The sequence below is a fragment of the Gorilla gorilla genome, chromosome 10 (genome assembly GCF_029281585.2).
Source record: "Gorilla gorilla gorilla isolate KB3781 chromosome 10, NHGRI_mGorGor1-v2.1_pri, whole genome shotgun sequence".
NCBI lineage: Eukaryota > Metazoa > Chordata > Mammalia > Primates > Hominidae > Gorilla > Gorilla gorilla.
In genome coordinates, this window is record NC_073234.2 from 90,594,229 (window position 1) to 90,606,768 (window position 12,540).

The 12,540-nt window shown below is 32.5% G+C and overlaps 1 protein-coding gene across 9 annotated transcripts in view; it reads right to left on the reverse strand.

Moving 5' to 3' along the window:
- Positions 1 to 3,366: 3,366 nt before the first annotated feature.
- Positions 3,367 to 12,540, reverse strand: part of CAPS2 (calcyphosine 2) — a 114,744-nt gene continuing 105,570 nt past the window's right edge. For 8 of the 9 annotated variants that reach the window (XM_063694165.1, XM_031001160.3, XM_063694164.1 and 5 more), the window contains 3 exons: positions 12,333 to 12,452; positions 9,620 to 9,716; positions 3,367 to 6,439 (listed from right to left, as the gene is read on the reverse strand). In XM_063694165.1, the coding sequence (XP_063550235.1) occupies positions 6,264 to 6,439; positions 9,620 to 9,716; positions 12,333 to 12,452 (393 nt within the window). In that variant the 3' untranslated portion in view covers positions 3,367 to 6,263. The remainder of the gene's footprint in view (positions 6,440 to 9,619; positions 9,717 to 12,332; positions 12,453 to 12,540) is intronic. The other variant, XM_063694160.1, reaches the window with a different exon arrangement.

Sequence of the window (12,540 nt, forward strand, 5' to 3'; positions counted from 1 at the left end):
CTGTTAACCAGAGCACCTATATGTGGCCCCTCCAGTTTGGCGGTCTCAGGTAGTCCGACTTCTTACCTGGTGGCTCAAGTGTCCCAGCAAACAAGGCAGAAACTACATTGCATTTTTTTTTTTGCCTAGTCTGGAAAGTAACACAGCATCACTTTAGACACAATCTAGTGGCTGCCAGAGACTACTAACAAGTCACCCAGATTCAAGCAGAGGGGACACAGAGCCCATCTCTTGATGCTAAGCCAAGTTCACTATGTAAGAGTATATGGGATGAGAGATACTACTGCAGCTGTGTTTGGAAAACACATGTTACAGAATTCAGGATCATCAGTGGTCTTAGTATGTACACCAGAGAAAATAGCAATGCTGCCTAAGTTCTTTAAATACAAAATTAGCCTCATATAGGTATCATTTTCCAGTTAATTTGAATAACACCAATTTTGTTACTAACTCCTTTTTTAAGCTGCCACCTTGTTACGTGCTTTGAAGGAAAAGAGTTAATAGCCCTAATGCAAGGTTTTGATTTTCTTTCATGGATGCTGCTGAAGAAAGAGAATTAATAATAATGAGAGGCTTATTAAATTCAGGAGGAAGTGATGGCATACAAATTATTCCTACCTAGTAAAAATATGTTTTTAAAAGAATAGCTCTTATAATTGCCATTCAGGATAATCAGGGAAAAAAAAAGAAAAGCTTTTAATTAATTGAAGAAAACAGAGGAAATAGAGTATTCAGAATATATATATGTGTGTGTGCGTGCACACATGTTAGACTGCGGTAAGTACTATATCTATATCTACATCTCTGTTATATCCATATCTATCTATATTCCATACTCGCATCAACCTGCAGTTGAAGTAGAGACTCAATAGCTTCCCAAAGTCATGCAGCTAATTTGTAGAAGAGCTCAAGTCTGAAGTCAGTATTCAGTGATTTCAAAGCCTGTGCTCATTCCACATCATTTATATTAAAATACTAATATAAGTACATACTTTTTCTTAATAAAATGGTCATCTGAATGCTTCCTCAAAATAACTTTTCATTTATAACATGCTTTCTAAAAAGATCCTCGATAAAACTCTTCAGCTCCTAGATAAATATGCAACTTTCGTAAGTGAAACACGATTTCTTTGAAACACAGTCATTTGTTTTATATCAGCTTTATCATCATTAAAAATTCCCAGGAAATTCAACATGTATTTGTGAAGGTGAGAATCTTTACACTTTATAATTAAATTCATTTAGACATGGCTTGGAAGTCCCATCCTAATCTGATAAAAGGGAAAGTTAAAAGCAACAAGGAACTTGATTTTTTTCTCTCCTTGAATAAAATTTGTCCACTGGATAGGTAATTGCTTATTTAAATCCTTCCAAATGACTTTACTTTGCTTGGATATCCAAAAATTACACAAATCAGCTTATATAAGATTAAAGAGAGAAATCTGAAAATGTATATCCATTAGTACATTTTCACAATTTATACAATCAAATCTCCAAAATCTTTACCATTTCAGTATTTTATATTAAAATACTTTCATTCCATTTCAATAATACCTTAATAAATCATATGTTTTCAGAATAGTGAATTATTATTACTCCCCTAGGATGACATATGCAGGTCTTAAATGCTCTGCTGCACCTAGTTTAGGCCCAAGTTGTATCAATTATGGACTTCTGGTATTTGTCTCTTTAACTTTACTACTTTAGGCACTGTATATGCCTAAATGCCATGCCATTTTTAGGTCTGTGATGCATACTACAGTGTCTAACAGAGAACTGCAGCTATGAACTGACTTAAGCCAATTAAACCATTCACAAGTAATAGGTTCCTTTTGGTAGGTAACCATGGCCCTCTCTGCAAAAAAGTCTTTGAGGTAGGTGGAAATTAGCTACCCCATCCCTTACTTCTAGGTTGTAGTAACATACATTTGAGAATAAGTTCTGCCACATAAACATTTGTTAAACAAACATTTCTTAGCAAAGAGGCCAAAAAAGTTTACACAACCTGTTCTGTAAAATCAGTGCTATCCCAGCAGTTTGTCCTTTAGAGACTTCAACCATAACTCTGCTTGAAAGTTTCACCAAGGAAGTAGCAGCAACATTCCAGGACAGGATCTGCTTACTTTATTATGAGTCGAACAACCAGAAGTCTTTCTAATCCATGGGTAGACCAAGATTCCTTTAAGGCTCTAAGAGCACACTATTTTCATGGATGGAATTAATTATGCTTAGAAGCCTAATTAGCTAGGTATCAGATGTTGACCGAGTTCCAAAAAATGGAAGTGAATATAGTAGCCCCTACGTACTGAGGCTTTGTGGAAAAGTGGCCAGCTAGAACATGCATTCTGTGCATTATTAGGGTAACTTACAGCTTCCATAGGTGAATTTTGCACAAAATTGCATGTTCATACTATTTACGTGGAGTCTACTAAAGTGTTTTGATGCAAAAGTGCTCCAAAACAAGAACTCTGACAATTTCTGCTCAATAAATCACACATTTACCCAGCTGACTAATAATTGATTTAACGCCTACCCCATGTCAGACACTGCTAGACACCCACCAGGATCACAAAGCTGAATAAGATATTGTTCTTACCTTCAAGAAGTTTACAGTCTAGTGAGAGAAACACAAGCAGAGTTATGAGTACAGCAGAAAGTGATGAATGCTAGAGTAAAGGTACACCCAGGGTGCCAATGGGATCCCAATATATCAGATTCAAGAGTTTGTCTGATTTAACTTTTCAGAAGACATTATTCTTAAGGTAGTATTTGAAGATCAGTATGAATTAATTTAATGCACTAAGTGCAGAAAATAATTTTGGATAAAAGTAGCAGAACATGTATGAAAGCGCAGACGCTGGAAATCTCACAATCCATTTTAAAGGCTGTTACATAGTTCAGAATGACTGGAAGAATGTGGGGAGTGAGCTGAGTATAGGGAGATGAGCTTAAGAAAACCAGATCGTTTAGGTTTTATGTGTTAAGGTCAGAGCTTGAACTTTTCTGAAAGATATGAGGTATCAGGGAAGAATTTTATTCAGGAAGTAATGTATATTGTAAAAGGGCATTCCAACATCAATGGGTTCAAACAGGATTGAGAAGGAGGCAGAGTTGATGAGGGGGAGTACACATGAGAAGTGGTAAGAATTTGAACTAAGTCATAAGCATTGAAAACAGTGAACGAGAGAGAGTTAAAGAACCAATGGATAAATTCAAGAACCAATAGCACCTGAGACTGAGTGGATAATAGAGAGTGTGAGAAAAATCTAGAATATCTCAGAGCCTTGGCCTACTGCAAGGGTAGTGCCACTCACCCTGTACAAACAACTGACTAGCAGAATAAATAATGATTAAGTGCACAGTGGCTCCAATATGAAGCATTTATTCTTTATTAAGTACATCCAAGAAATCAGTTTACCTCAGAAGTTTATAGAACTTTAAAATAAAAATGGAAGGATATGACAAGAGCTTCTTCTCATGATCAGAAACGAATACATCCATGTCCACCCTGCAGATTGTCTTTGCTCTTCTCTTGCTTGGCTTATTTTATATATGCCCATTACTTTCTATTTCTTTGTTTTAAGCGCTTTCTTTTTTTTTAAGCACTTTCATGTTTGTCCTTGCTGGTAAACCAAGTAGTGATTATAGTTTATCAGGGTACATGTTTTATATTTGCAAGCACTACAAACTATAATCTCATAAAAGCATGTTACATTATTTGCAGTAAACATAGCCTAATGTACACAATTCTCTCCTGAAATACTTGATAACAAACAACTTAAACTGGAAGTCAAAAGTAATATGTAAAATAAGATATGATCTACAGCTGTATCAAGATTATTAATTACTCTAAGTGACTGCCTCTATGCAGAGTCGCTGGTTCATTAGCACATATATTTATATACTATAAAATTTAAAACAGGGACATACATTTTTAACTATAATTAATTGCTCCATCATGCAAATATGTATGTCCTTTCCATTAAAAGTTAGCTTAAAATTCCTATATAATATACCTTGTCTTTTTAATAAAATGTTTTTCCTTAAAATTCTCAACTTTTATATTTAAAATATAAAAACAGAAAAATCAGTATATACAATTCCATAAACAGTATGGTTAACTGAGAAAGCAATTATATAGCATACAAGCAAGTAACTTACAAAGACATAGAGATCTATAAAATATACATAACTATAAAATTCATGTAACAGCATTACAACATATAATTTAATATTTTAACATTTTCAAAAGGTCTTTTAGAATTACAAAGACTATTAAGCATAGGATTTCAAAAGTCAGTTGTGTTGTGGATGTTTGAAATGTCACTTCTCTTAAATGCTCTTTTATTAAGTTTAACACAAAATAACAGATTTTACTATACCAAAATCAAAGAAGAATGCAGGCAGTCAGGCAAATCCAAAAGCAGAATGATTTACTGTGTCACCGGTTCTAACAAAATACACCAAAAAAATCTCATAAATAGAGCTATTTCCTACAAATAACCACATGTGAATGCTTATGTTAGGAAGATTAAGATTAATACTAAGAGTATGCTGTCATGTTAACACGTTACATTCCAAAAGTAGCTTCCCTTTTTTTTTACAGTATAACAGACTATACATTTTCTGATTATAGTAACAGAAAAACGTGACATGCCAACATTAAGAACAGGTTTCTTAAGAACTAAATAAAAATTATCAATGAAAAACACTATATGCATATTGAGCACCCCCAGTATTAGTCATTTTTAACAAGAACAATTTGTAGGGTTTAAGATGTCTATAGTTGGATAAATTTTTCCAAGAAAAAGATATGTGACAAAAATAGTGTTATAGACTTATTTCTGCCAAAATGTCTTCTAGCATACTGTTTTAATTTTAATAACCTAATTTTTAAAAAAATCAAGAAATAAAGAATTTAGCCAGTGAAAATAGCACTAGAGGTTTACACATATTTTCCCTCTCATGTTTTAGTATTAAGTTTTAGTACCTTCTCACATCTTGAAAAGTGCAACTTTGAATTTGTTGGGTTCACATGTATCACACTTCTCATGTTGCTGCCAAGTATAGATGGATACAGTGATATGTCTAAAGTCATATTCTACAAAGTAAATATTTTCATTTTGAATCACTTATTTTTCTAATTTATGTTATATTAACATAGAAAATTTAAAATTATGAAGTTGAAAACAACTCATAAAGTTGTCTCTTTTCTCTGTATTCCCAGGAAGAAATGACTAGCAAATAATTCAGAAAGAATGATTATAATACATGTAACTATTAAATAACATATATTTAGAAGGAAATGTTTCAATTGTTTGTTATACTAAAACAGATGTTTAGAATATCATACATTCATTTTAGGATATAAAATATGCTTTCACATTTTAGGCAATAATTACTGAACTATTCCTTGGATTCATATATGCAACAATATACTTTTAGGATCTTTGTTTAATAAGATAATGTATTGATTTTAATAAAGAACATTTCCCTTTCATATTGCTCAATAACAATCGTATGCTGGTAAAAAGGATTACAGTTAAAAAACAGAATAAAAGAACAAATACAACTGGGCATTAGAATAACTACATTGTGCTCTATTTAACCAACAACAGTACATAATTTAGAAGACAGATTTAAAAGACAAGTCAGTATTTAAATGAGCATCATGGGGTAAACCTCCATCATTCGAAATATTCTATATACAGAAAACATCTATAATCACACTGCTTGAAAAATTTCTCTTGCATATCCTTTAATATTTTCATGTGTTAAAAACACATTGAATTATTTCACTGGCTTTGGGCCCAATTCTAATTTATCAAATTGACTATGGTGGCAAATATATTCTGAGGAAGAGGTAGCAAAAAACAATGTGAAAGGACAGGAAACTTGGTTAATAAATAGATGTTGCCATATTGTTTGATGCAGATGTAACTTTCCTACTGAAGTTAATAAAAAATGACCTCTAAAATATATGCAAGATAAGTAATAAACCAAAAAGATATCTTTACAAATGTAAGGACATGTGAGCAGGCATACACATGCACAAACACTAACACACCCCTACATCTATCCTTCTGGATAGTTCTTTCCAAATTCAACGTTTTTGAGAAAACAAAACAAAACAAAACAAACAAACAAAAAACCAGAATAAAGGAAGTCCTAGGAAAATATATTCCAGTGTTTGATCATCCTTTACATTGATATCATCTCTCCAAAAAAATGCTTAGTGTTGATGACATATGTATTATTAAAGACTAAATCCCCCATGGAGTACGTAAGATGTTAACAAAATCTTCATCATCTACTATTCCTATACTTAAACCTTCATAGTAATCTTCAAATTCACCATATGACACTTCATCAGACTTGCTGCAGGCAACTTTTAATGTTTCTAGAAAGGATGATTTGATTTCTTCCTCTGTTGAATGGCCTATAAAATAATACTGAGTATGAAACTGTTTCCTGAAAAGTTCAGTGAAATGACTGATGATGATAAAGGAATACTTAATCATCTTATGAAATACTTTCAACAATTTGAAATCTTCTGTCAAACTACCAGCCAATTTATTTACACATGAACTGGAATTATTTCATCTCATTCGATTTGCCACTCCTTCCCTGCCCCCTGCCCTCCTGCACTGATCTATTTCCAGGATCCCAGCACAGAACACAATTTTTTTGATCATAAATTTTTAAAAAGAACAGAGGAATTGAAAGATGAAAGGAAGCTATAGTGACTGGTCAGATAACACTGAAAAGAGAATAAACAGAGGCCCATATATAATAGTAGAAAAAGGGTCAAAAATTTCTATGTGACCCTCTAAAACGTTTTAAAGTCAGGTTATGTTTTAAATAACAGGCTTAGATGGGAATACTACTCAAACCGTTTGTCTAATGGGGTGGACAAAATTAAGGTGAGAGTTAATTTTTTTTCCCTCAAACCAGAGGTTCTCTAATGGACTTAGACAATAATGCATTGCAAAGGGCCTTTCAAACTAAAGGAATGAAATCTACTTTGAATATTAAGAAGTTTGCTTTCTTTTAAAAACATACACAAGAAATAGAGAAAAAGTGATTACTTTATAAAATACAAGTTGAATGTAAAAAGACTGAATAATGGTGCTACGTAGAGATGGTAATATAAAATAATAAAATGAAGTTTTAATTGAATGTTAGTCAAGGCTAAAAATTAATCAAGATCCAAACTATATGAAAACATAGATTTTGGTAGAAATTTCCCTCTTTGTTTACCAGCCATACTTTTGAACAGAGGAGTTTTAACACAGTTTTTTTCCTGAGGAAACATTTTTCACTCAAATTTATATTTCAAATAGCGAAGAATTTCATACCTCCTTTATACCCCTCACCCAGGAAATATCTACCTCCTATCATCTATAACTAAATTTTTTTCAGTCCTCTCGGAGACCAGAAAATATTTACAGCAAAAAATGTTATATTTCTAAAACTATTATACAGAAATACATTTGGGATATACCATTTCTATTAAACCTTAAAATACTTTTATCTAATATATTACTTAAGCAAATTTAAGAAGGAATATTTTCTATAGTTAAAATTAAATTGTATGTGGTATAAGAGCCTTACCTTAAAATCAATTGTAAATTGTGAACAAACTATATCCCAGAGGTGGGCATGTGAATAGATTATAATTTGCAATAATAAATAATAATGTGGTACTTTTTTTCTTCTTTGAAATACAGTGACAAGCTTTCTTCTATTTAGGAATATTTAGCTTGCCTGTTGTCACTTTTAATATGAACGCAAAGACAAATTATGGAATTTTTGAAACCAAAAAAGGCTTTCCCAACAACAACAAAAATAAAACCCTCATCAAAAATTCCATGACACATAATAAAACTGAAGCTATTTTAGCAACCTAATTAATATTATTAGATGAGAAAAGAGAAAGAAAAAATACATGATGTTAAACTATTTCATTCTTATATTTAGTATGACTAACTAAGAGAAAGAAACAGATAATGACGTGTTTAAAGGAAAAAAATACACTAGCAACAATTAAACATACACTAAAAATTCTCATAGAGTAGCTGTAGTTTATTTAATGTTATGAATAAGCAAATCAAACTATTTCAACAAGAAATAGATAATTAGAAATTTGGAATCCAGTGATGACTAGTTTTAATCTTCATAACCAAATCTCATGTTTTTCATTTCATACTTAAAAGTAATAAATTAACCATATATGAGGGTTAATGATGACAAGAAACCAAAGTAATTACAGTGTATCTCTTTTAATAGTAAGGAATAAAATTCTAAAAATAATAGTATTCTATAGTATTTAGCAGTACAGAATTAAACTGTTGAAAAGAAATTGTTCATAAAATATTGTCAATAAATATTCCTTAAAGATGGACAATCAATAAACATACAAATGTAGGTTTAACCTCCCTAGTAATGAAGGAACTCCAAGTAAAATGGGTTTTTTTAACCTATCAGATTGGCAAAGTGAAATTTTTTGGCAAAGTTGTGGAGGAAAAGAACTCTTCAACAAATGGCTATATAATTTAATATAGTCATTTTACAATGTAATTTGGAAGTATCACTTAAAATTTTAAATGCAGACATCCCAGTAATTCTAGGTATTAATATCACTTCAGGGAAGCAGTAGAAAACAGGCCTAAAGAGTCACAAATAAGCACATTTATTGCTTCATTAGTTGTTGATCAATAATTAGAACTTAAAATCTAACAATAAAAGAATGGCTAGGTAAATGATAGTATATTGATTCATAAAAAGAATAATATACTGCAAGATAAAAAATAAGGTGGCTCAATGTGGATTAACATATAAAGAACTCCAAAACATACTTGTGAGTGTAAAAAGCAAATTATATAACATTATCTTCAGTGCGCCTTTCATGTCAAAAAAACTTCAAAAAGTATTAAATATTTATAGTATGCACACAGCCATGAAAATTCATAGAGTAAGTAAAATTCATAATGTATTAATTGAAATATATATATGCTAAATGATAATTTTGACTTCTATGGAAGGAAATGTAAAGAGGAGAGTTGTGGTGGTCAAATGCTTTCTTTATAAAAAGCATGCACTTATAAAACAATTATGTAAAAAAGAAAAAATATAGTAGGATATAAATCTCTAGAGTTACTTTAGGGAATTTAAAATATCCTCAAATTTTGATAGATATATGTATGTTCATTATATGCATAGCTCCATCCCTAGAGAAAGACACTCCTTCATTCTGCTTAAATCCTTAAGTATGGATAACTATATAAGCAGATACAGTAAAAATAACTCTGAGAACCTGCATATGTATTTATCTATTGTCTAAACCTATTTCATTCTTTTTAACTTAAATCCCTTACTATCTCCTAAGTAGGAAATGAGTTCTATACTGATAATAAATATCAAATAATCAAATGAGTATGGGCAATAGACCTAAGAATTTTTAAATGAAGAAAGGCAAATAGTTCATAAGTTTCCGGTTCAAAAAAATAGTTTATTTCCTCCCTAATGGCCTCAGTCTAAGGTTTAAATTAATATAAAGATATTATCTTTATTAAGTAACATTTTCAAAGTCCAATGCATTTTAACTCCGAATAATTACCTGAAATTACTTGAGAATGCTTCTTAGCACAGTAACATTTTCTTATGTTTATAATAGGCACACTGCCACTTTTGTTGAAATCCAGTTTCATAAAGGCCTAAACAGACAAATATTATTATTATTAGTTTGTTGGTTGGTTGTTTTGCTTTGCTTTGAGACAGAGTCTCGCTCTGTCACCCAGGCTGGAGTGCAATGGCGTGATCTCAGCTCACTGCAATCTCCGCCTCCCAGGTTCAAGTGATTCTCCTGCCTCAGCCTACTGAGTAGCTGGGACTACAGGCGCCCGCCACCACGCCTAGCTATTTTTTGTATTTTTAGTAGAGGCGGGGTTTCGCCATGTTGGTCAGGCTGATCTCAAATTCCTAACCTCAGGTGATCCACCCGCCTCGGCCTCCCAAAGTACTGGGATTACAGGCATGAGCCACCACGTCCGGCCTGGCAAATGTTATTTTTTAAGTAAAATTATTAGACATAGGAATCTAATATTCTGTTTTACAGTAGGTTATTTCTGAGCTATAAACAAGACATTTTAAAAGTACTATACTGATACACGAAAGAACAATTATAAATACAGGAGGAAAGATAGTGAAGCAAGATATTAGGAAATCTGTACTCAATTAGAAAGTTCTACCACTTTCTAGCATCCTGACCTTGAGAAAGTAACCTGACCTCTATTTCCATGGCCTCTCTCCCCTGAAAACTGAAGACATGGGTAAAAGACCTCTCAGGTAACTTCTATCTCTAGGATTCATATGAAACGCATAAATGGCCAAAAGAGATTGCCAAGATGAATATTTTAACTCAAGAAGTGAATTTGCAAATATTTCCTCCCTAAAATCAATGAAAAAGTGAAATACCTTTTCAATGAGTTATGTTACTCTATTTCTTGAAATTTAATACACTTTTTAAAATGTAGTTGTGCTATTGTTCCTCTAATTCAGTGTAGCTTTATCATGAGATATCATGAAATATTTCACTGGGAAGAGTATTCACTACTTAGAAAGACACAAGCTACCCAAAGCAACATTCTGCATTCGTAGTGGGGTCAAAACTAGAATCAAGTCTGGTTATTCATAATATTGCATTCACAGAAATATGGAAGCTGTTGTAGATTGACTTGTGTTCCTCCAAAATTCATATGTTGAACCTAATCCCCAGTAGCTCAGAATATGACTGTATTTGAAGGTAGGACCTTTAAAGGGATAGTTAAGTTAAAATGAAATCATTAGGGTGGCCCCTTATCCAATATGACTGGTGTCTCCTTATAATTAGGCAGTAGGGCCAGGCACGGTGGCTCATGCCTGTAATCCCAGCACTTTGGGAAGCTGAGGTGGGTGGATCACCTGAGGTCAGGAGTTCAAGACCAGCTTGGCCAACATGGCGAAACCCTGTCTCTACTAAAACTACAAAAATTAGCCAGGCATCGTGGTGCGTGCCTATAATCCCAGGTACTTGGGAGGCTGAGACAGGAGAATCGCTTGAACCCAGAAGGTGGAGGTTGCAGTGAACCAAGATCACACCACTGCTCTCCAGCCTGGGCAACAGAGCAAGACTCCACCTCAAAAAAATAAATAAATAAAAGATAGTAGGACACAACACAGACAAAGGGAAGACCATGTGAGGACACAGAGAACAGGCAGCCATCTGCAAGCCAAGGAGAGAGGCCTCAGAAGAAACCAAACCTGCTGACACCTTGTTTGTGAACTTCTAACCTCCAGAGCTATGAGACAATAAATTTCTATTATTTCAGTCACCTAGTTTGTGGTATTTTGTTATGGCAGCCCAAGCAAACTAATACAGAACTGTGTAACACTTCTCTTGCCCTCTATTCCCATTACCAAGATTTATGAAAGAGACAAGCCTCCAATTTCTACACCAGATTCTCAAACCTATCACCAGGAAGGACATGGGAAGTATGAATAAGTACACATTTATAAATATTATGTGGTGAATTTGTTTAATTTAAGGTTTTTACTATGTCTCTTGCCCAGTAAAAGTACAGACTAATTTCTCTATTTGGGATTTCTATAGTTATTTACATTATATAGAATAGCTTTGTTTCAATATTAAGTACATATGCAAAAGAAAAAAGATAACTATATTTCTCAAAAGTATGCTGTAAAAAATGGCTACCAAAATCCAAGTAATACATAGCTTCCTATTAAAGTCAGTACTCCTGTTTTTAATTCCAATTTAACATGATTATCTTAATTTACAAGTTAATATTTATCATGCATATTCTAAAGACCAGAGAAACATTTTTTAGTCATCATCCTAAAACAAAATGACTGGAGTATTGACACTGGAACAGCCACAATGCTAAGAACGGTATATGCATTATCTTATTCAATCTTTACACCAACTCTATGAGATAGGAAACTGAGGCTTAGGAATATTTTATAATACATATATTCACGTAGCTAGTCATTTATGGAGGCAACAACTTATGGAGCTAGTAATTTGTTAACCAAAATTTGATTTCAAATTTTATTTTCCTTTCATAGTATTTTTCTAAAATAAATACACAAGTTATTTTGCTTCATTCTGGGTTGATTTGTGTGCATATGGACCTGTTTTCTGTTTTACTAAACCCAACATATGTTATAAGTAAATAGATTTAAAACTTTTAAAAGGTAATTCATTAAAGTTTTAAAATACTGAACCTAACAATCTATTAAAAATCACAATTTGAAAGATTACTTAACAAAGTTACCTTTCGAACATATGATTTCCTGTATTCATTCATTTCACCAATAATACCACGTTTGAATTCTCCATAATCAACCTTGCCATTGCCATTGTCATTCAGAATTAGCCATGCAGACTCAAAATCCTAGAAATAATCAGAGATAACTGTTGCATTTTTAAGTTACATATCGTCACAACAAAATCATCTTAGTTGTATTTTGTTACATCTTCTG